The 25,509-nt window shown below is 37.9% G+C and overlaps 1 protein-coding gene across 4 annotated transcripts in view; it reads left to right on the top strand.

The window, feature by feature from the left end:
* The window catches only part of RPRD1A (regulation of nuclear pre-mRNA domain containing 1A), a 41,072-nt gene extending 16,490 nt beyond the window's left edge, over positions 1–24,582 (top strand). Inside the window, exons 3-8 of one of the 4 annotated variants that reach the window (XM_054723762.1) lie at positions 1,591–1,697; positions 2,152–2,249; positions 5,414–5,540; positions 5,687–5,862; positions 21,122–21,319; positions 23,728–24,582. In XM_054723762.1, the coding sequence (XP_054579737.1) occupies positions 1,591–1,697; positions 2,152–2,249; positions 5,414–5,540; positions 5,687–5,862; positions 21,122–21,271 (658 nt within the window). In that variant the 3' untranslated portion in view covers positions 21,272–21,319; positions 23,728–24,582. Of the gene's footprint in view, positions 1–1,590; positions 1,698–2,151; positions 2,250–5,413; positions 5,541–5,686; positions 5,867–7,683; positions 7,866–21,121 lie in introns of those variants that run through there. The other 3 variants (XM_008158314.3, XM_028136619.2, XM_008158317.3) reach the window with 3 other exon arrangements.
* The last annotated feature ends 927 nt before the right edge of the window (positions 24,583–25,509 follow it).

Raw genomic sequence — 25,509 nt, 5'->3', positions numbered from 1 at the left:
TAGATAGACAAGTGAATATATATTATAATGTCAAAAGATAAGTACTGTGAAGAAACATAAAGCAGGGAAGGAACTAGAGATATATGACGTTGCTCAGTTATATCATGAGGTAAAATATGACTATGTTAGGGAGGTGGCATTTCAACAGAGACTAAAGGAAAGGATGAAATGAGCATCATGTGACTTTAGGAGAGAAGGATTCTAAGTAGAGAGAACGCTTGACAGAAACATTGAGACAGATGTGTGCTGGGCATTTTTGAGCATCAGCAGCAAGGGGATTTTTGTTGTTGTTAATCCTCACCCAAGGATTTTTATTTTAAGCAATGTATTTTTATTGATTTCAGAGAGGAAGGGAGAGGGAGAGAAACATCAGTGAGAGAGAATCATTGATCAGCTGCCTCCTGCACGCCCCCTACTGGGGATCGAGCCCACAACCTGGGCATGTGCCCTTGACCCGAACCGAACCCGGGATCCTTCAGTCTGCAGGCTGACACTATCCACTGAGCCAAACTGGCTAGGGCCTGAGGATATTTTTCCCATTGATTTTTAGAGAGAGTGGAAAGGAGGGGGAGAGACAGAGAGAGAAACATTGATGTGAGAGAGACACATTGATTGGTTGCCTCCTGCACATGCCCCAACTGGGTTTGGAATCGAGCCTGCAACCGAGGTACATGCCCTTGACCTGAATCAAACCCACAGCCCTTCAGTCCTCAGGCTGATGATCTAACCACTGAGCAAACCGGCTAGGGCAAGCAAGAAGATTTGTAGGAGAAGATATTTAGGGAATGTGGACTAAGAGGTAGACAGGAAGCAGAACATGTCCATCTGGTGGCTCAGGGTAAGGATTTTGAGTTTATTCTTGGTATGATTGACAGTTTTTGGAAAAGCAGTGTGATCTGATTCGCATTGGTAGAGAATAGTGAGAATAAAGTCTGGGAGACCAATGAGAAGACTTAAATCCCCGGGACAGAGATAATAGTGGCTCAGTCTACATTGGTAGTGATGAAGGCAGTAGGAAGTCCCTGGGAGTAAGTCTGTTTGCCAATTCCATGTGTATCCAATCTTCAGATCTCAAAGTAAATATCACTTCCTTAAATATCCTTCCTGATCTCTCTGGAATTGGGCCAGGTCTCTGTTATGGCTCTCTTTAACACCTAGTTCTCTTTTGTGGCATTTATAAAAAGAGCTGCCATAAAGCTCCTTTGTATTGCCTATGTCAAAGATAGTGCTTTGATTAATAAATATTTGTTGAATAAATTTCAAAATCACCCATTAGAAATCTTCCTTAGCCTCATGTTTAGCACCCGTTAGGTTAGGGGCATCTTCTTTGTAAACCCCTAGTAGCTGGTATTAGAACACTTGCATTTTTTTTGTTCGTTTGTTTAATAATATGTCTATAAACTCTTTAAGGGAAGCAAAAAGTATGTCTGTTTGGCTCACTGCACCCCTGAACTGCTGGTCACATAATGGTGCTCAGTAAACATTTTGGAGCTCTTTTCAGGGAATGAGTGTCTGATTGTATTTAAAATCACCCTTATCTTTTCAATAGCACTATGCTTTTTACTGTTGATATTTTTATTTTTTCTTTAGTGAAACTGATGAAAGTTGTAAGAGGCACCTTGGAAGAGTGCTTTCTATTTGGGAAGAAAGATCTGTATATGAAAATGATGTATTAGAACAACTTAAGCAAGCTCTGTGTAAGTATATAATCTTTTATCATGATCTCTTCATTAAAATGTATTTTTTAAACAATATCTTTTTATTGATTTCAGAGAAGGAAGGGAGAGGGAGAGAGAGAGAAACATCAGTGATGAGAGAATAATTGAGCGGCTGCCTCCTGCATGCCCCACACTGGGGATTAAGCCCACAAACCTGGGCATGTGCTCTGACCGGGAATCGAACTGTGACCTGCTGGTTTATAGGTCGACGCTCAACCACTGAGCCACGCCGGTCGGGCAAAATGTATTCTTTCATTAAGCCTTGGTTGAGTAGCTCAGCTGATTAGATCGTTGTCCCGATATGCTAACTTTGTGGGTACAATCCCTGGTACCCACAATGTTGTGGGTACAATCCACTGAATGCATAAATAAGAACAATAACAATAACAAAAATGTATTCTTTCATTGAAACCTAAATTTTCTTTCAATTCAGATGGTGATAAGAAGTCTGGGAAGCGAACTTATGAACAGATAACAGTGGATGAAAATGAAAACTGTTCCTCTCTGGGGTCTCCAGGTGAACCACCACAGGTAGAAGTTTTTCTCTGTTAAGGGAGTTACTTCATGTGACCACCAAGCTTTATTAATTTCAGTGTTTCACTTTTATAAATTGATTTTTATTATAGTTCTGGGCACAAGAAAGGAGCTACATGAATATCTTATGTTTCTGATTAACATTCGTTATGTTTAATATAATACGTTGCGCAGTGTATATTAGGGCAGTACATTGTATAGAAAGGATTTCTGATTGCTTAGTATGATGAGGTCTGATAAGGTACCTACTACTTAAACAGTTTCCTTTTAAATAAATATTATGTAATACTATTTGTTGTATGACTGAAGTACACTAAGCATTTCATTCCTAGAGATAACACTGCCCCTTTTAAGTATTTTTGCTTTTAAATATGTAAAAACCAGTCTTAGAAGAACAAGTTCTGTGTGACTGTGTAGTTTCTTGATAAGATAAATTGGATTAGAATCGTTAACTTAATATTCCATGTCCTCCCAGGTTGATGTAGTATAGCATTACTTAACTACTAGATGATTCCAGAAAGACATTTTTAACTTTTAATTATGTGGGCATTGAGTCTTAAAGCTTCCTCCTTCTATGTTTCAAACATATAGGAGGGACAGATAAAATTTAAAAGGAGAAAATGAAGACATAGCCATACTCTTAAAACAAGGTAAATATCATGGTGGGCTAGAAATGGTACAGAAACATAACTCTGTGTGAGCTAGGGCCTGATTTCTGCTGAGCTGTGATCTGGAAGCAGACATGGGTTGCCAGAAATTAATATCCTAGAGGGTATCAAGAAACACAGTGTTCTGTGGGAGTTGGAGGACTGGACCCAAATTTTGCATAAAACCAGAGGCTGGTAGAGCTCTTTCCTCATGACAGGAGCTTGAAAGAAAGGTACAATTGGTTCCTTCCTAGAACTGGGAATTTTTGTCAGTTAGTACTAGGGAGGCAGAAAGAATCCAACCAAGGTGCTCAACTAGGGCCTGAGCCAAGCTACCTGTTGATGCAGTGACAGAAATGCTGAAGCCAGTGTGGTCGCCAAAGGATGAGAGCTAGAAAAGTAGTAAGAACATAACATTTGAATCAGACAAATACTAAGGTTTATATTTCTTTCCATTTGGTAATAAGACAGAAAATCACTTTGTTAAGAGCTTTATTATGATGTCATGAACAGTAGTTTATCTGAATTCTAGAGAGAGGGAGTCTGACCCTCTCCTATAGTCCCTGGTGAAAGAGGAACCTCAGTTGTACTTGTTAGGCGTATCTTTGAGTAACCATCTGCTTCTCTATTCTCTAGTACTTGTATAAATATTGTTGCTTTTAGTTTTTTTTTGTTGTTGTGTTTTTTATTTTGTTGCTTTTCGTTTTATATTGACCACTTTCAGATTAGTTATTCTGCTTAATTCTCAGTGGTTTTAACTGAGAATTAAGCAGTATAATTAATCTGATAAAATGGTGACTACTAGCTTTGTAGTCACCTTTTATTTATCTCATTCTTTGTAAGAATGACTAAAATTTTTCTTTGTACGATCCAGCTGAACTCATTCATTCTCCTCTATTAGAAAGTCCTAGGCTAGTGTTGTTTCAGACAACTTTGCTTTATTATCTGATCCTTGACTCAGCATCGGGAATTTAGAATTAACTCGTGGGAATGTGAAGATGTGATGAGAATAAGTTGTAGTTAAAGGATGCATGTGTTGTCAAGACCATGAAGCCAGGCTTCTTGGAACTCCAGAAAATTTTAGAACTCTCTAAGACGGATGAAAAAATTACACACACACACACACACACACCCCAGGGGTGGGCAGAAGTAGATTTACAGTTGTTTGTATGGAAAATAATACACTAATTAATAAATAATAATAATACAAGAATAAACAGAACAAACTGTTTGGCATACTCACAACTGTAAACCTTCTCTTGTTCACCCTGTGAACACACACACACACACACACACACACACACACACGAATTGGGGCACCATGAAAACAAGCTTCCTGGTAATTGTCATTGCTCTTAAGCTCACTTTCATTGAAGGGATATATCTTATAATGAAAAATTTTTTTAATATTGGGATTTGAAACTTAGTAGTGAATTAAATGTATACTTATTTCTTATTGGGTTCCATTCATTTTTATGCTGTTTAATCATTTGCTGTGTACTAGATGCCAGTGATAGCTTTTTTTGTAAGGGAATAACTTAAAGAAAAATCAGTAATCTGTCTGTCGGTGTCATCTTAATATATACACAGAATTGGCAACTTCCTGTATTTTTCAAGTATGAGTATAATTAGTGTTCCAGGATCTAGTTTTAGAGATTAAGAAAAGAAAGGAGGGAGGATGGGATGAAGACTAGTAAAAAGAAAACTTAATAGTTTTTCTTTGGAATCACTGTATAGACATTATGAATTGTGAAATCATCAGCAAAGATTTCCCTTCCCTCCTAATTATAGCTGGTATATGAAACAATGCAACTAAAATTTCTAATAAAATAATTACTATACTGGTTAAGCATTATATAAGTACTAGTCATCAGATATGTGGAACTTCATAATATTTTAATGATCTTCTTAATAAACTATAGAATAATTGAAGGCACCATATTTAAGCATATTTCAAAACTACATTTTTCCTATGCTTTAATTGTATCATTTAGAAATGGAGTAGGGGAGACTCTTCTGTGTTGTGATAGGTGATTTGTAGACCCTTCCCCCAATATATACTTTCATATTGCAAAATTCTATTCAAGGATAATGATAATACAATGACTATATCATACATAAAACTTGTTTTGTCCAGGTTTAAGTTATAGTCTGCCTTCCCTTTTACCATTGTGTGTGTTTGGTATATAAATCAACCACATCAATTTAATAGTCAGATAATTATTTTTACACTATCTGTCTCTACCACTGGAGTATGAGTTCCTCATGGCCAAGGGCCACATCTCAGTTATATGTTTCCAATTTATATATTTTCAGTACCTAGTGTAGTTTTTTTTTCTTAATATACAAAAGAAATGGAGTGTCTTTTAGAGCAATTGATATTTGAAACTTTGAATTAGTAAGTAGCTCATAAGGATTAATAAATGTGAAATAAAAATTTTAAAAAATATGAAATAAATTTTGTATTTGTTTAAGCTTCCTTTATTTTGGTTCTAAAGTTGTATAACTTTTTAGACTCTAGATCTCGTTAGAGCATTACAAGATCTAGAAAATGCTGCTACAGGTGATGCAGCAGTTCATCAGAGGATAGCTTCTTTGCCTGTTGAAGTCCAAGAAGTATCCCTACTAGATAAAATAACAGGTAAGATGTCATCAATGTGATCTGAATTTTGGAGAGATTTTGGGTGAGGGGTGGCATTGTTTTTTTTTTTGTGTTTTTGTGTGTGTGTGTGTGTGTGTGTGTGTGTGTGTTTTGGCAGTAATTTTATTATTCTGTGCTTTTCTTAGATAAAGAATCTGGAGAAAGGCTTTCTAAAATGGTAGAGGATGCTTGTATGTTGCTGGCAGATTACAATGGCAGATTGGCGGCTGAAATAGATGATAGGAAACAACTTACTCGAATGTTAGCAGATTTTCTTCGTTGTCAAAAGGAAGCCCTTGCAGAGAAAGAGCATAAATTGGAAGTGCGTAACCTTTTCCTTCTTTAATGTTTATTTCATTAATTTCTTTTTTTGGTAGTAATTTATATCTTGATGTTCCTGCACATTTTTTTTAATAGACCTTTTTTAGACAGTGGCCCAGGTAAGTTACTACTTGCATTAATTGGTTTCTTTCTACTTGGATCAAATCAACCTGCCTAAGTAAATTTAGAGATTTGAATTAGCAGAATTGGTTGCATTTAACCCTTTGCACTCGCTTGCTTTTTTCTCGATTCCTTTATTCTAATGCTAACAGTCACACTCGACATCCGAGTGCAAAAGGTTAAGACTTATTCATTTGAGATTCCAGTTATAGTAATTTACCTTATGAGTTAAAATCCTTATTTTCAAGAATAAAAATAATGGGAAAATAGCAATTATTACACAGTCTGGTGTCAAATATAGAAAATTATGTTTGGAAATATTTAATTCCTGTTCTGAATACATGAAATCTTTTGGGTATACAAAAAGATTTAAATAAAAAGACTTTGGGGCATAGAATTTGTTGTGGGTATGCTAGTTCCCAGTCTCTGTTCCCGAACAATTCATCAGTTTTGCTCAGGAAGGTAATCTTTAAGTTATGCCTTTGTTTTATCCCTGATCCTGATTAACATATTCCCACCCCACTCCTAGCTCAATACATACCCTTTAAATTGAGAATTGACACTGTTGATGAGAAATTTGGAGGTGCAGCAGTAAAAACAAAAAGAGAGAGAGAAGCACTCTCATATTTCCTTTGAGCAGAGTAGCAATTGTCAGAAGTGGATGAGCCAGATTTGGTTTTATTTAAAAGAATCTTTCATTTGACTAGTTCTTGTTTAAATTGTATACTGCTCTAGTAATTTCTTATTCTAATAATACATAAGAGACTTTCTAATTTATCTGGATCCCTTTATTTAGAGATTGCTCTCTGCTAATTTGTAGTAAGTTATAATATCGCTTCTATTAAGTTGCTTTTCTTTATTAGTGTTTAGTCATCCTCCCCTCCTCTCAGGATTAAGACCGTATAATTCAAGCATTTCTATAGTGTTTAGTTCTTGTTTCAGCAAACTCTAATTGTGCCATAGATGGTTGCTATTTCTACCTGTGAGAGCATCTACCTGATGAAGTACCAGCAGTAGAGCTCTTACCCCCCTATGTCTTAGCTCTTAATTTAGCATTACCCCTTTTCAATTTGTTTCTCTTCTGCTCACATACAGGGTGGGCAAAAGTAGGTTTATAGTTGTGAGTATAAGAAACACAGTTTATTCTTTTCTTTTTTAATTGAATTTATTGTGATGACATGTAATAAGATTATGTAGGTTTCAAGTGTGTAGTTCTATAACACATCATCTGTATATTGTATTGTGTTCACCACCCCAGTCAAGTCTCCTTCCATCACCATTTATCCCCCCTTCACCCCTTTCTACCTCCCCCCATACCTCTTTCCCTCTGGTAATTGCCATGCTGTTGTCTACCCACAGTTTATTCTTGTATTATTATTTATACTTATGTTATTTTCCATATGAACAACTGTAAACCTACTTTTGCCCCACCTGTATATACTCTCAGAATATAGTTGTTGACACCATGCTCTCTCTACCTTTAGAGAAGTTGTCCAGTTCTCCATAGAAAGTAAAAGAATTTGTTTAAAAGATAATTTTGATAGTTAACTTACTAGTTTTTGATCTTGTAATGGAACTTCAGTCTTAAACGTATTGTTACTTCTTTTATTGTTAGCAGAATTAAGGGTAAGTAATGTCATACAGTTTTTGTCTTTAGCCTTTTGGTATGGTTTCTTTAACTTCTGTTGAGCTTTTGTTGCAGGTATTGGACATGGCGTATCTTCTAACGGTGTCATCATCATTAGCATATTCTTCCTGCTAAAAATAAATATCAAACTCCAAAGCCTGTATTGTCTCATGTTTTTAAAAATTGAGAAGACTGAAACTTTGTTATTCTACTTTATATTGCTTTCTCACTTAAGTTGGTTATTTATCACTGGTTAGGAAAATAGAATTTATGTTTTAAATGTAAATGTAGAAAATAGAAGATTCTACCCTCCTATCCCCACCCCCTATTCTTAGTATGTGATGAGGCTGATGCTAATAACAATAACACCATGTATATCAGGTACTGTTCTAAGCACTTCACATATGTCAACTCATTTAATCCTATATATCAGGAAGTACTATCATCCCCATTTTACAGGTAAGAAAACTTAGGCACAAGGACATTAAATAACTTGCCCAGGTCACAAAGAGGTAGTGAATTATTTAGAGCCAGGGAATCAGTTTCCAAAAATACATATTTGCTCTTAATTTTTACTTAAAGAAATGTAAGATTAAAACAAAACCTAAGTCCCATCTCTGCAACTGTTCCTGCTTCCTCCTTCCTCAGAGTTAATTGCTGTCTTGAAATAAATTCTTCTAGGAGCTTTTTTTGGGTGTTGTTTTTCAGCATGACAATTTTCTATTACAAAGAAATGACCTAAATGATTTTAAACATTTTTTACATGTAAAGAAATATTTAGGTTTCTAATGAACTAGGAGGTTATTCCACAGAACTTTTTGTAAATTGTTATTTATAACTAAGTGATTCCTTTGTCATAAGATAGAAAAATATTGAGCTATTTGGACATTTTTTGTACTAAGTAGGTGGCATCACTTTAAAGTTGAGACTAAGAGGTCAAGATTTATAATTACCAAATCAGCTGTGATATCATCAAATAGTTTTAAATTCTCATCCATTTTTGAACATCAGCTGTGATTAACCAGGCATTGATATTATGTCATTAAATGCTCTTTTATTTTAATGAAATGTAAATGTAAAAAAGTTCAGGAATTACTTATATTTCTTAAGGAGGCTATTATTAAAGCAGTAGAGGCCTGATGCAGGAAATTCGTGCAAGAGTAGGCCTTCCTTCCCCCTGCCAGCACCGGCTTCTCTCTGTCACCACACCTGGGACCTGGGTTTCCCTCACAGCCTGAGCTTCCTCCTGGACATCCAGTCTAATTAGCATATTACGGTTTTATTATAGATTTGTTATAAATGAAAATATGAAGTTTTTTAATTTTGGAAATGATGAATTATTTTTTCAACTTATGGCTAACTTTAGCTGATTAAGTAGATAATTTAAAATAGACTTGATACATCTAATATTTTTATTTAGAAAATATTTCATAGATTGCTATGGAAATCATTTTGCCATTTAGAAGTTGAATTTATTGCAAGAACTATTAGTCACTTAGCTTGTTATTTTGGGAGGCATTTATGGATGGGGCCTTATAAAGACATTTTGATTTTTATATTTCTGGAGAGGAAGCAATATGGAGATCAGAAATTCTTCCATATTCAATGAGATAATGTGTTTTTGCTCAATTTTAAGTATTTTTTCATGATATAGTTGAAACTGGTTTTATAAAATTCCTATGTACCTCATAGTTCATTGATAAGGAAATCTTTGGAGTGGTGGTCACCAACTGGTGGTCTGAGGACCACTGGTGGTCCATGAGGACTGAAAGGTTGGCGACCGCTGATTAGTTTAAATTGATAGGCTTCTGCAGAGAATTGGAAATCACAATTTGATGGCTCTTACAAGGAAAAATCAGTCACAGTTCCAAGTTCTAGAAGTAAGGATAGGAAAGCTGTCAGAGAGGACAGTGTTTATCTTCTTGCAGTTTTGCATCAGTATATTCAGATTCAAGTCATTTAAAAAATGAGGGCATAGTATTTATTATATGATGTTGGTTTAGTTTCTCATGGTGTCGGATTATACCCATTGAATTGCTTTTATTAGTTTGTGTATTATATGTAGTACATAGAAAACATCCGGGTGCTGGCAGTTTGTATAGTTGTGCAAGAATATTTGCAGGATTTGCTGAAACCGGTTTGGCTCAGTGGATAGAGCGTCGGCCTTCGGACTGAAGGGTCCCGGGTTCGATTCCGGTCAAGGGCATGTACCTTGGTTGTGTGCACATCCCCAGTAGGGGGTGTGTAGGAGGCAGCTGATCGATGTTTCTCTCTCATCGATATTTCTAACTCTCTATCCCTTTCCCTTCCTCTCTGTAAAAAAAATCAATAAAATATATTTAAAAAAAGAATATTTGCAGGATTTGATTCTCATAAGTAGAATAGAATAGCTAGGTCAAAGGGCATGTATGTCTTTAAGTGTTGATAGTGTACTTATCCCCTCCAAAAGTTAATGCTTTTTTAAAATTCCTTGCAGTATGAGTGCATCTTTCCCAATACAACCTTACCCTCTCTGAATTTCAGTGATCTTTTAAATTTTTGTATATCTGATATCTTAAAAATTATTTTTGTTTCTTCATTGTTTCCTCATCATTTATAGATTAATGGTTAATGACTTGGCTTGTCTTTTACTATGTTGTGAAAAGCCATTTCTGTTACACTTAATTCCTAAATATACATGGGAATGTAGTCCCTCCTCTATTGGTACATTTGTCTTACCTTTAATTATACAGTAGATTTTTGTATTACTTTTTGGCATTTGTGTTATAATTTTAATCAGGATGTGTATATTAATTTTTCTTTCCATTTATGTTATACTTGAGGCCTGGTGCATGAAATTCGTGCACAGGGGGGGGGGGGGTCCCCTCAGCCCAGTCTGCACCCTCTCCAATCCGGGACCCATCGGGGGATGTCTGACTGCCGGATTAGGCCCAATCCCGGAGATCAGGCCTAAACCGGCAGTTGGACATCCCTCTCACAATCCGGGACCACTGGCTCCTAACTGCTTGCCTGCCTGGTCACCCCAACTGCCCCCCCTTGCCGACCTGGTCACCCCTCAGGGCCCCCCCTCTGCCAGCCTGGTCGCCTCTCACTGCCCTCCACTCTGCCGGCCTGGTCGCCCCACACAGCCTGCTATTCAGTCGTTTGTTAGTCCCTCACTAACCCCCCCAGCCAGCCTGGTCGCCCCACGCAGCCTGCTGTTTAGTCATTTGGTTGTCCCTCATTATCCCCCCCCTGCCCGCCTGGTCGCTCCACACAGCCTGCTGTTCAGTCATTTCATCGTTCGTCCCTCCTTAACCCTCCTGCTGGCCTGGTCGCCCCACACAGCTTGCTGTTCGGTCGTTACTGTGAGGGCGTCTTGACCAATTTGCATATTACCCTTTCATTAGTAAAGATATATATTTGCCTACATGCTTAATATTTTTAAAAGACAGTATTTGCTGAGTAGACATTCTTTATGAAATTATTTTTCAGTTATAGTTGACAGCTAAGTAGACTTACTTGGCCTTTTCCCTGTTTTTGGAAATACTGTTGCTTTTGTTGTCTGCCCCCCCCCCCTTTTTTTTTTCATATCACTTCATATTATTATTATTTTTTTAACAATTTCTTAGTGATTTCTTTTTCAGTATTTCAACTGTCCTTTCATTCTTTTATTTTTCTTTTTCATGGATGCCATGTTCTTTGGAAGCTTGTTTAGACCAAGTAAATGGCCTTTTAGGCTCCTCCATGTGAATAGGAGTTCATTTTTTGAATAATAAGAATTACATGTCACAGGGGGGCATCAGGATTTAGAGATGCTTAGGTTGGGGCATGGCCAAAAAAAGGTTGGGAACCACTGTGCTAGGCAGTATTTTCCAGGTTTTTCAAGAGTGCTTGCTTTTACAAAACTTTGTTTTCTAAAACATTCAATTTTTATTCTTTTAAATGCTTAAGATAAATTCTGTTTTACCTGAGATATTTGATGATTAGAAATTTCTGATGTCAGACTCTTTTAATATAGGAAATAAGAATGTTTACTATATATAGCATATATATGCACATTTTAAATGAAAATTTAAAATTCTACTGCTGAAGTACTCTGCATGTAGCTTTTTTTTTTTTTTTTTTTTAATTCTCACCTGAGGATATTTTTTAGAGAGATTGGGAGGGAGAGGGAAGGACAGAGAGACACGTCAATTGGCTGGCTCCCATATGACCAGGGCCTGGGATAGAGCTTGCATCTGAGGCATGTGCCCTTGACTGGAATCGAGCCCTTGATCCTTTAGTCTGCAGGCTGACTATCCACTGACCCAAACCAGCTAGGCCTGCATGTAGCATGCATATATATATATTATTGATTTCAGAGAGGAAAGGAGAGGGAGAGAGAGATAGAAACATTAGTGATGAGAGTATCATTGATCGGCTGCCTTCTGCATGCCCCACACTAGGGATTGAGCCTGCAACCCAGGCATGTCCCTTGACTGGGAATCAAACTATGACCTCCTGGTTCATAGGTCGATGCCCAACCAATGAGCCTTGCCAGCCGAGCTCTCCCCAAACTCTTGATCAACATAAAACAATACATGATTATTGTAGAAAACTTAGAAAATACCTGAAAAAGCAAAACAAACTAAGTTTATATTAACCACTGAAAGCAATCATTAATATTTTGATGTATTTTATTCTACTTTATTTCTCCACATTGGGATAAATAAGTTATGCTTATTGGACCTATAAGTCTGTATGACAAATTAGTGGGGAGATGTTTACTTTCAAGAATATTGGACGATGTTTAATCTTTATTGACTCTAAGTCCAATTCCTTCAGTATGCCATTATAATTTATTGGGGGAGTGGTAATATTGGTAACTATACCATGTAATTAATTTATCTGCTCATCACTTTAAAAAAAGTTAGATTTCAGAGGAAGGGAGAGGGTGAGGGAGATAGAAACATCAACGAGAGAGAATCATTGATCGGCTGCCTCCTCCACACCCTCTACTAGGGATCAAGCCTGCAACCCAGTTTTGTGCCCTGAACTGGAATCAAACAGTAGCCTTTTGGTTCACAGGTCCATGCTCAACCACTGAGCAACACTGGCTGGGCTCAGCTAACATGATCTATCTCAGAATTCTATCAGACTTAACTTCCTAAAGCAAGATTGTTTGTAAAGCATTTCTCAGATCTGGTTATGTTTAGATCAGGTTATGGAGAAAGTCATTGCTTAATAGCAAAGCCTGTTTTATTCTTTGAATCTTTCTAGGAGCCGGTCATACTAATATAAAGTAAATTCTTGGGAGTTTTTAAGGGTTATTAAACTTAATGCATTTTTAAATTGAGATAATTTACATATAATAAAATGCACAGATATTAAGTAGGCAGCTTCAGTAAACTTGATAAGTTTTGGTATTTATTAAATGCTGGACACGCCGAAACCTGTTTGGCTCAGTGGATAGAGTGTCGGCCTGTGGACTGAAGGGTCAAGGGCATGTACCTTGGTTGCGGGCACATCCCCAGTAGGGGGTGTGCAGGAGGCAGCTGATCGATGTTTCTCATCGATGTTTCTAACTATCCCTCTCTCTTCCTCTTGTAAAAAATCAACAAAATATATTTAAGAAAATAAATGCTGGACACATACTACAGTAATGTGTTTTATATTCTGATCTAGTAATAGAGGAATATGCAAATTAGCCAGGATGCCATAATGTTACGACCAAACAGAAGGGACTTGAGGCTGCATGGTGCCTGGCTGGGGCGAGGGACCTTAGGCTGTGCTCCCCGCCCTGCAGGGCTTGATGGGGGTGGGGCTGGCTGGGTCTGGGTCTGGATCTTCTGTGTTTTTGAAGCGCATGTGGGTGGTGGGTGGGGACTTGACTCTAGGTCCCGTGGCGTGCCCCAGACTCTGACAGGAGGGAGATTTTCATATACATTTTACTAATTTTCTTTCATCTCTGACACTTCTATGATAGAGAAAGGGCAAATAGAAATATTAAGATAATTTCTGTAATTCCCATTTTTTAAAAAAAATTATTGATTTTTTACAGAGAGAAAGGGAGAGAGATAGAGAGTTAGAAACATAGATGAGAGAGAAACATCGATCAGCTGCCTCCTGCACACCCCCTACTGGGGTCGTGCCCGCAACCAAGATACATGCCCTTGACCGGAATCGAACCCGGGACCTTTCATTCCGCAGGCCGACGCTCTTTCCACTGAGCCAAACCGGCTTCGGCCCTGTAATTCCCTTTTAATGTGCACAAATTTTGTGCACCGGGCCACTAGTTGCTAATAAGATTTTTAAAAATACGTATTTTTACTGATTTCAGAGAGGAAAGGAGAGGGAAAATAGAAACATTAGTGATGAGAGAGAATTATTGATCCCCTGACTCCTGCACACCCCACACTGGGGATCAAACCGTGATATCCTGGTTCATAGGTTGACCACTGAGCCACGCTGGCCGGGTGCTAATAAAATTTTAGTTACCTTCTGACTTAGGAATATGTGTAACTAAACATAGTTTGATTTAAAATGTGTGCATGTGTGTGCGTGCTCGTGTGTGCATGAAACATGAGAAAGATTATTGAATATGAGAACGGGCATTCTTAACCTTTGAGTTGCCAACAGCTTTGAAAATGCACATATGCACACATTTGCTTACAACTTCAATTGAATTAGGACTGCCTCTGATACTCATGGCTCACAGTTTAATGACCTGTTGATACCTAACCATTGCACAAAGAATGGGATTGATGTGGGTCTCGTATTACTTTCATTGTCTTCTTTCTCTGCTTAAAAACTTCTGCTTATGCATTTAGATTTCTCTAAGTTAAGTTCATCAATGTGGACAGAACTAGGCTTGGCATCACTTCATGGGAGGAAGCACTGGTCGTGTAGCTACTAGCATAGTGACATAGCTGGTATAAATAATGTTAAGCTACACTGTATGTTCATGGAATGCTGGCTCAACCACAGCGGGATTTCTGTTCAGTTCTGGGTTTCACATTAATAAAAGGAATTAACTTACCATAGTGTATCCAGAGGCAAGGACCAAGATGGAGAAGAAATGGAAATAATACCTCAGGAGTGTCAGCTCAGGCTTCTGGATAGACATGAGTTATGTTAGGGCAAAAAGAACAGTGGCTGTATTATATGTGACAAGGACCATTCTGCCAGTTAGAACTGCCTACTGCTAAAGGACTATTTAATAAAGGAGTTTCAGCCTCTGCCGTCTATACCTACAGCATGCCCTAAACACAGTCCAGTAGATTAACACAGTCCTCACAGATTAACATAAAACTCACCATCAAGGCTGATTTACCTCAGTTCCTATTACCCAATAATCTCAGCTTTTGGAAAAATTACAGCACATGCCAAAAGGCAAGCCACAGTCTGCAGATACATTTTATTTTATTCTTTTTAAGAAACAGACTCATGTATGATACAAATTTTGGAATTACCAGACCAGGAATCTAAAATAACTGATTGTGAATATGTTAACTATTTGAAAAGTAAACACTGTACGAAAACATTTAAGTAGAGAGATGGAAATAGTTAAGGAAAAGCAAGTGCTAGAAACTAAAAAAACACAGATGAAGAGTACCTTTGATGGTCACTTCAATATACTGGACACTGGTAAGAAAAAACTCTGAGCTTGATGGTAGCTCGATAGAAACTTCCCAAACTGAAATGCAAAAATGAACAACCAAAAAGCCCAGAATATTCAAGAATTGTGGGACAATTTGGAAAGGTGTAACACATATGTACTTGGAATAGCAGGAGAACAAATGAAGCAGAAGAAACATTTGAAGTAATGCCAAGTATTTCCACATTTAATGACAGACATCAAACCACTCATCAGGAAACAACAAACTCCAGGCCGGACACTGGCATATTGTATTCAACTGCAGTAAACCAAAGACGGGGGAAACCTTGATAGAAGCCAGAAGGATAAGAATTACAGTGGTCTTAGCAGAACCATGCAAGCAAGAAGAGAGTGGGGTGAAAAGTGTTGAATGAAAACAGACCTAGCGTTCTATAACAAAAAGCGAAGGATAAAAGGAGTTTGCTGCTATTGGCGGTGGTCAAGATGTTCAAGGACATTGGGTCTAATGTTCGCCTTTATATATAAATGGTTGGTTCTGGGAGATGGTAGTACGTATTTCAGTGATTTTGAGGAATATTACAAACCAGATTCCACTCTTGGAGCTTTTCCTCTGTAAATGAGCATATTGAGGGTTGGGGCAGGAATATAGCAAAGACACTTACTTTTGCCCCGAAACAGCCTAGAACCTGTAATTTATGGCCTATTAAAACCTTGTGGAATATGTTCCATGAGACACCCAATTTGGGAAACACCAGATTAGTTGACCTTTAAGACCCTGAGACCATGTGATTCTTTAGTAACTGGATAATGTATGCTAAGGGAATGAGGCTAAAAAGGCACACAGAAATTGAAAATAATGTCAATATAGCATGAGTAAGTCTAGTTCCTCACTTAAATATCAGCCAAAATAGGAACATGAATGTGATTTTTGCAGATACCATCTAGGATATCACATTGTTTGTCATGTCTCCTTGGACTTGGCTGTGGCATGACTTTCCCTGTGTTTGATGTCCTTGATAGTTTGGGGGAATGTTACTTAAGGATTTTGTAGTATGTCCCTCAATTGAGATTTGTCTGATATGGACTAGAGTTATGTGTTGGGAAGGAAGACCACAGAGATAAAGTGCTATTTTCATCACATTTTATCAAGAGTACATTCTGTCCAGTGTTGATGTGCCCTTGATTGGCTGGGATAGTGTTTGTCAACTTCTCCACTGTAAAGTTAGTCCTTTTTCCCCTTTTCATACCTGGAATAAGTTTCCATTTGCAGCTCACACATAAGGTGTGGGAATCCATTAAACTTTTCAAATATGTAATACTTTAAGTGAACCTTTTTCAAATATCAAATTGCAACCCATTTTTTAAATTGAATTCTATTATAAGAATTTGGAGAGCAGATATTCTGAGTTGGTTAAGGATAACAGCTGAGTTCTTCAGAGAATGGATGTAAACAGCCTTGTTCTCAAAGGGTTGGGTTATAGCCACAGCACCCAAAGCATCTGTTGGGAAAGGTAGTGTTTTCCTAAGATAAAAAGTTCAAAATTTTCCAAATAGATGTTCACTACTTTTTTTCTAATTAACATTTTCTGTTTTTTTTTTGTTGTTTTTTTTTCATTTCTTTCTGACACTGGGAACATTTCTGCATTCTGCTGTTAGCCTAATTCTCTTCCACTAAGTGCACATTGGAATCATGGGATGTGGGAAATGATAATTCAGAAAACCACGTTCAATGTAAATGCATTTTTCCTGAAACAAACTGCAAAATACAAAATTTGACAAAATCGTGGTTGATGGTGGATAAGGGTGAGGCAAAATGGTTGAAAATCATGGAAAAACACTGCCATGTACGCACTCATAAGCCTAATTGGCTCTCACATCTCAAGCTTTTATTTTTTTAAATTATACTTATTTCTTTTTCAAAAACATCTTTTAGAGGAGAAGGGGGGGGAGAGAGAAAAATACCAGTGGTGAAAGAGAATCATTGATCGGATGCCTCCTGCACACCCCACACTGGTGATTAAGCTGGTAACCTGCGCATGTGCCCTGACTGGGAATTGAACCATGACCTGGTTCATAGGTTGAGGCCCAACCACACTGAAACATACTAGCTGGGCCATCTCAAGGTTTTATTTTTTTATTTTTTTAAAATATATTTTATTGATTTTTACAGGGAGGAAGGGAGAGGGATAGAGAGCTAGAAACGTCGATGAGAGAGAAACATTGACCAGCTGCCTCCTGCACACCCCCTACTGGAGATGTGCCTGCAACCAAGGTACATGCCCTTGACCGGAATCGAACCCGGGACCTTTCATTCCGCAGGCCGACGCTCTATTCACTGAGCCAAACCGGTTTTGGCCATCTCAAGGTTTTAAATCTACTATTTGCTCGTGAAAAAGCCCAAATCTTCATTTCTATCCCAGAATGCTAGAACCGCATTTCCAAATGCTGCCAAAAGTCCCAAGGATACCTCTCCATGCTGGAATCGGAACTGTTTCCAAAGGGGTTTCTGCCAGTCTTTTGCTCTCTGACATAATAGCACCTGCATCCAACCACTCATGGAGCCTGAACCCTTACCATTCTTCACATTGTAACCACAACCAAGTCCTGCTGAGCTTTCTCATTATACAGTTTTTGTCTTGAATGAAGTTATTGTACACACAGTATAGTTTGTGAAGCTCTGTTACTCTTGCCTTGGTTCAGGCCCTAAATCTTTGCTTTCATAGATGATGAAGTAAACTGGCTGGGTTTCTTCCTCAGATATATTCTCTTCTATACTATATCAACACGAATTCTCTCACAACTGAAATATGACCGTGTGTGGTAAGGAAGCTTACATGGCACCATGCACTATAGTAATAGTAAATTGCCATGTACATATTATGCCCTTTATTCTCTGCCCTTTTATCCTGCTGTTCCATTGAACTGAGTGTTTTTACCACTCCTCAGTGGGGGGATATCCTCCACCTTGTATGTCATAGAGATCAGTTTTTGCCTCTGATGAAACACATCATACTTCATTAACATGTTTGTTTGCTTGCCCGTTAAACTGTGCTCTGTATGAGGATTGTGATTCATCTTTGTGTCTCCAGCACAGTCATGGGCACATACTCTGATAGATGTTCAAATGTTTGCTGACTGAAGTGTGGTCAGTTGAGACATTTGAGTTCAGATCAAATGACAATGCTATGTTTGAGAATTTTAAATAATACGCAGTAATGGCTAAAAGCTCAGTAGAAGACTCAAAATGACATCCAAAATGTTGGTTGTAAAGAGTTATAAACCATATGCTTATTTTCTGTAGACTTGCTTTTGACCTTCTTGCCCATCACATGTGGTATTCACTATAATACTCGCATTAACAGATAGCAAATTGGTCTTCCCAGGAAGTCAGGTTAGAGTTGGGTGGAAAGTATTTCTATTGTTTGAGCTTGGTATCTACTGCATCTGGAAAGACCAGCTCACTTTTTCCTTTATCCATGTGAGTTTATTAAAAGTGAATTTCTTAGTAAAGTAGCAGAACTTGGAACCCATTTTCCCATTAAAAACAATACTATCAGTGGTACTTACGTTCTCAGACTAACAAAGCCTCCCTCACTTTAACAGTCTTATTGAGATGTAATTCACATACCATGTAACTTAAACATTTAAAGTATAGTTTTTGAGTACATTAACAGGATCACTACAATATATAATTTTAGAACATTTTTGTCCTAAAGGAAACCTCTTACCTATTTCTACAGCCCACCTGAAGCCCTAAGCAATGACAGATCTCCTTTCTGTCTCTAAATTTTTCTATTCTGGACATTTGATTTAAATGGAACCACACAGTATATATGGTCTATTTGGCTGCTTTCATTTAGCATAATGTTTTCAAGGGTCTTCCATGTTGTAGCACATGTCAGTATTCCATTAATATTCATTGCTAAATTATTATACTGTAGAGGATATACCATATTTTCCATTAATTGATGGGTAGTTGGATTTTCCCCTACTTTTTGGCACTGAACAGTTACATTGCAATGGACATTCACGTATGAATTTTTGTGTGGACAAACAGTTTCATCTTTATTTTTTAAAAGTAGAATCGCTAGATTATATAATAACTTTGGATGACTGAGGAACTAACTCTTCCCCACCTTGGTTGGACCTTTTTACATCTCCACCAGCGGTACATTTTTAGCACTGTGCCCTGGATTGTACAATCAGGTAGTTATCAGGCTTCATCTACTTTCATCTTCAGGCTAATGTGAGACAGTTTACCACTGCTACTGAAATCTCCTGTCTTTAAGATGACTTGTTCCTAATGTGGGAAAGCATGATTGCACAGGTTTATGAAGGATGATCTCATAGAGGGGGTTGAATGAGGTTATTTTAATGCCCAGCACATAATAAATTGCAGCTTTTGTTATGTTTACCAGTTTTTTTTTTTTTTTGCATGCAGTGTATCCCAGTTGGCTGAGGGCTTTTAATTGCCACAAATCTTTTTGTTGTTGTTAATCCTCACCTGAGGATATTTTTTTCCATTGATTTTTAGAGAGAGAGGAAGGCAGGGAGTGGGAGAGACAGAAACATCGATGTGAGAGAGACACATTGATTCGTTGCCTCCCTTACTCACCCTGCCCAGGGCTGGGCATCGAATCTGCAACCTGGGTACATGCCTTGACTAGGAATCAAACTATGACCCTTTAGTGCTCAGGCCAGTGCTCTAACCACTGCACACACTGGCCAGGGTGCCACATATCACTTGAATGAAAGTATTAAGAGAAATCTTAATAATTGAAGAACATCTTATCTGAATGCTAGAGACTAGGATGGGCAGTAATGACCACTAAAGCCATACATGACATTTCTCAAAACATTCGGCATCTAAGTATTGTGCTGACCCCAGAGCATTTGGGGTATTATTTATTAAAAAATGACTCAGCTAAGAACAGTGAGACAGATGGAGATGTGTGTATACCCTTATACTCTGTGTCCTAAGGAAGAAGCATGTGCTGAGTATGGAGGTGTGTGATGAGACCCAGCTGTTCTGACGTGAAATACCCTGGTGCCCATCTTTGCATGCCACTGCGCTACTCTGCTGGAACCTCCCTAGTGTTTGTGTGTGTCGCTGGCGAAGGGGGAAAGGGAAGAGGAAAACCGTGTCTTGAGATTATGGCTCCCTATTAAGCTCTTTTTAATTTATTCTTTGTTGCTCCTCATGATAGATTAGAAATGCAGGGACATGTAAGACATGGCAAGGATTTACTCCTCTCCCATGTGCCCAAAGCTATTCTTGACTTACCAGCCTTCAACCTTGTCTGCTTTGTTTGCCAGTGTGCCCAGGTCCCAATGTGTCAGAACCGTCCTTTCCCTCATTCTCTTAGAGCAGTTGGGTTATGGTAATTCTGACCAACCCCTTTCCCCAGTTGTACTTATTCTTTGAAAGAGAAGGGTCAATAGTACAAAGAAATCTTATGAGTTGATTAAATTTTAGGCAGAACAACTGCAAGGAAGTGGCTCACAATTCTGTGTATCAGCATCATTTTGGGGAGCTTTTACAAAATTCACAAGCTGTGGACCCACTTCCAGGGATACTCTTGAAAAATCTGAGTTCCCTAGGTGATTCTGATATGCAATCGGGGCACACACTCAATCCCTAGTAGGGGCGCATTCCAAAGGCAGCTGATTGATGTTTCTCTCTCACATCAATGTCACCCCCACTCGCTCCCTCCCTCGCACATCTTTCCCCCCTTCCTCTCTCTAGAATCAATAAAAGAAATTTTTAAAAGATTGTGGTTGTTCATAAGAATAACAGAGTTTACCTGGTTGTGTATTTCCAAAGTCTCTTGATCCTAAATCTCACATTGTAATCGTTTTTTATTCAGCATTAACTGAGTGTATAGCACTTCTCTGAACTGCCAGAATTCTAATGAAAAGTATTTGATGTTACAGGAATACAAGCGCAAGTTAGCCAGAGTTTCTCTGGTGCGCAAAGAACTCAGGTCCCGGATCCAGAGCCTGCCGGACTTATCTCGATTGCCCAATGTCACTGGCAGCCACATGCACCTGCCCTTTGCGGGGGACATCTACAGTGAAGATTGATGACCAGTCTCTTTCCAGGGCCCAGGACTGTGCGGGAGATGGAGACAGGTTAGGTGGATAGTCCTGTAGCGTTATTTTTGTATATTGTAGAGAGAGTGACACTAACAAACAAAAAATGACAAGTAATTTATAAAATTGTTTAAAATGTTGGTTTGTTTACTATTTTATTGGTAAGTTAACAAGACTTAGTTTAAACAAAGTGATCTCTGTGTATTAATAAGCTCACAAATAGTGGTTATTTTCAAAAGCTCTTTTGTAAATTTTTTTGATCCAGGGCTTTGTGAGAAATTCCATGTTTTTATTTCTTTATGTATTTTCAAATGTTTTTCTTCAGTATCTAATCACTATATAGTATGTAATTCCTGAAGGGTAAGAGCTAATCAGGATTTGGTTGAAACTTAATTATGGTATAATTAGACTTGATTGTAGAAGGGACTTAATGTTTCAACTTAATCTTCACCCTCCTCCCCGACCAAAATATCATTTGTGTGCCTCTCAATGCCTTTGATTCCTTATTCCTTAGATGTCAGTAACTTAACACTAATCATGGATATCATTTTTAGGGTCAAATCAGAGCACCATAGGGGTTCCATTCCAGCTGCCCGTGTTTAACAAGAGGAGTGTAAAGTAGGGGCCCCCTTGATTAAACTGTTTAGAAATAGTTGATCAGAATAATATGAAATGCTTGGGAAATGTTGTAATGTTGACGATTTGCTAAGAGGACAGCTTTCATTTCGCCAGATCAGTCTTCTTTTAACTTATCGACCCCTTTAACATAAAGCCATCTGTGGGACTAAAAGAAACAAATAGTGATACTTTTATTATTCCCATTGCCTTTAACTTTAAAAGCAATGGTATTTTTAGCTCTAATATCTCAAGGACACAATATTCATTAATGTTCAATAAAGTAGCCTGGAACATTTTCAATGTTTCCTTAAGATTTTTGAATGACTGTATATTTGGAAATTAAGCAGTGCTGCACTACAGGGTAGATCTGGTAATATTATATTTGTATATTTAGAATTACCAAAACAAATGTCTTCTACCTTTCATCTTAACCCTGTGTGTTAGAGCAGTTGCATGCTCTCCTGCTTTCTTCTTAAATCACATTGTTAAGCTGTGGATTTGTACTCAGTAATGACTTAGGATAAACATTTTTTTCATTCATTACATATTAGACATTTTCCTTTTTGTTGTAAGCAGGTTCAAATTAGATAGTCAATAAAACATCTTTAAATCCGAAAGCCAATTCTGTCTCACTAGTCTGAATGGCTTCACTCTTTCTTCCTCAGTATGAGAGAGTATAAAAAGAATTTATATGTGAAGGAGAAGGCAAATGCTTATTTTTAATAGCCAGTAGTTCTGGAAACAGTGCTTCTAACAATTTAACCTTTCTTCAAAGCAGACACATGTAAGTGGTCCCCATTCATCTGGCTTCTAGTCCAAAGCTTTTTAGTTACCTTTTGGGAGTTGGGGCACATGTTCTCACAAGAACAATTATAATTAGGTTCCGTGTGAACACCACCACAGAAAACTCACTGGGAACCTAACCCACTTAACTATGGATGTAATTCATGTTGACATAATTAATGTAGTTGACAAATGATGTGCAGCAGTCAGACTCACACATTGGGGTGTCTGTCTTGTGTCCTCCTGTCCCTCTGTGTAGGATATATAAGAAAAAGATTCAGCTTGGTAGATGTGTGTAACAAATGCACAATTATAAAAACCTAGTTATAACTTTTAAAAGTATATCATGTGAGTTAGGTTTTTTTTGTTAAAGTGAAAGCAAAAACTTGTATATTAATTTATTTTCAAAATCTTGACCTTATTTATGATATGCTAAAGTGGTGATTTATTCATTCAAAATATATTTTTTTCCACTTAAAACTAATTTATAAACTGTGTATGCCTGGGAAGCTTTGAAATCTATTAGAAGTTTGTTGAAATATTTTCACCATTTAAGACAGACTTCTGACTTAGATACTGATTTTAATGCCAGTGTCCGCTCTAAATATTTATTATAAAAATGCATTATTTTTTTAAAGAGCTTGATGCAACTTGTTGATAGTACTCAACCTGAATCCGAACCCCAACCCCCCCATGACCAATCCTTCTCAAACCTTTGGTTGTTGGTTAATTCACTGACTGAACACAAATGATATGGTGTGGTTTAGAAGTTACATTTTCAGCCTTATGACAGTTAAAACATGGTAAGCCTTAGTAGTAAATAGTCTTTTCTAAAAGGTAGACTACTTCTCAAGAAATGGGCTTAGAAGTGGGTATTGTAATACCAAATTCTAACTCATGAGCATTTTCTTCACTGTGTATGTGAGGCAAACCATGTATCTTTGAGTGCAGTTTGGCCTGGCCCTCAAAAGAAAAGTGTATCGCCCCACTTGCATAGGGGTGCTGTAGTGTGAATAGATACCATCATTCTTTTCTCCACAAAACAGTGAGAGCTGTCTGGAGTGGCAGTTTGAGCAGATTCCCTGGCGTTCCCTCTGCTCCTTCCATCACTACAGTAAGTAAAGAATCACGTGGGCAGCCGGGAGTCAGATCAGCTATGCTCAGTAGCCAGCCTCCCCTCTGGGAAAAGAGCCCAGATGCAGCTGTTCTGGCACCTTCTCTCACAGGCACTCCAAACCATCACGGCTTTTCTATAGGAACTCCTTCAGAATCAGCAAAAGCTGGGATGACCCAGTCATCTTGATTTGCAAAATTAAAAGAACAAAAACTAGGTTGTCAGTTGCCAGTGTAGATTAGCAACACTCAATCTATGAGTGATTGAACTGGTTCTGAGAAATCTTTAGAATGAAGAAACTCAAGTACAAATTAGTTGGGAAAGTTAGAATGTCCTTTCTGAAATTTCCAATCTAAAAATTGACATCATATGAAATAACATAAGCTACTAAACTGCTTTGTATTCTATTAAGAAATAGCTCCTAAAGGTAAAATATTGTTTCATAGTTGTTGCGCTTTATGAAGCTTTTTAAAAAAGTGTAAACCCAGTTCTCTGTGTAGAAAGGGAGCATTGAGTTACCTGAATTTATATGTAGCATTTGTTGCCACCTGTAATTCCAGCCATCCACACGAGTGTTCTTTTTTTTTAAGTGAATGCGAAGTTGATTGAGAGATAGACGCCCTCTAGCTGGGAGGGGACCCAAGTGGGTTGCCGCACACATGTGTGTTCTGAGGTGGCAATAGCACATGGGAAGATGAAGTTTCCCTGTTTCTTTACCCCTATTTGTTTGGCTTTATCTGATGACAATATAAAATGTTCTTAATAAACTTTTATGTTCTTTTTGAAATGTGTAGCTTATTTTTGTGAATCTGATTGATTAGATATGGGGTAGGGAGGGAGAGATTAACAGACTGGAAGGGAAGGAAAGCATTGGAAGTATTCAGCATCTTAGGTGGAGAAACTGCTGAAGGAGATTCCTTTTGCTTGGCCAGTGGTTCCCAAACTTGAGGGAACATCAGAATCACTGATACTAGACTAGAGCTTCTGGGGTAAGGTCTGATTGTTTGCATTCCTAACTACTTGGTGCTGATACCACTGGGACTATATTTTGACAACCCTGCTCTAGACCAACTTTTGAGGTCCATGACTTGCTTCACAATTTAAAATTCCAGGAGATAAGATAATAAAGTATGGGTTTTACAGTTCATTATATAGCAAGTTCCTTATGAGCAGAGGACAAGACCAAATCTTCTGTTGTGACCTCCTGCTCAGTAGTGCTTAAGTGCTTTTGAATGAACAGACTCACTAGTAGCTTGAACTCCTTCTTTGGAGCACAGGCCCTCTCACCACACCTTGCATTTAGAGGAGAATGGGGGAATACTTGAAGTCTGGGAATCTCTGGCAGTGTTCACCAAACTTCTTTGTTAAGACTCGGGACATTTGCATACGGGCACATACCAACTGAATCAGAACTTTCTGTGATTCTAATCATTTAGACATTCTGGGAGATGTAGTCCTCTTGGCCAGTGCTTCAGTTCTCCATTCCTGGATGGGAGAATTACTTAGCTATATATACTGTATATATAATTCCAAGATATTGAAACAAAAGCCCAAAGCATGGATGCTAAACACCATTACCCAATCTTTACGTGAGTTTTGTGTGATCTTTTCCTAAGTTCAGAATAAATAATGAAACAACTAATCTGAAATGACCATGATCTAATGATCTCCCTGGAGAGTTTATATTTTTACAAGTTAAGGATTCAAAGATATG

The sequence above is a fragment of the Eptesicus fuscus genome, chromosome 12 (assembly GCF_027574615.1).
Source record: "Eptesicus fuscus isolate TK198812 chromosome 12, DD_ASM_mEF_20220401, whole genome shotgun sequence".
Taxonomy (NCBI): Eukaryota; Metazoa; Chordata; class Mammalia; order Chiroptera; family Vespertilionidae; genus Eptesicus; species Eptesicus fuscus.
Note: the sequence above shows the minus strand (reverse complement) of the source record. Positions and strands in the feature narration are given on the sequence as shown.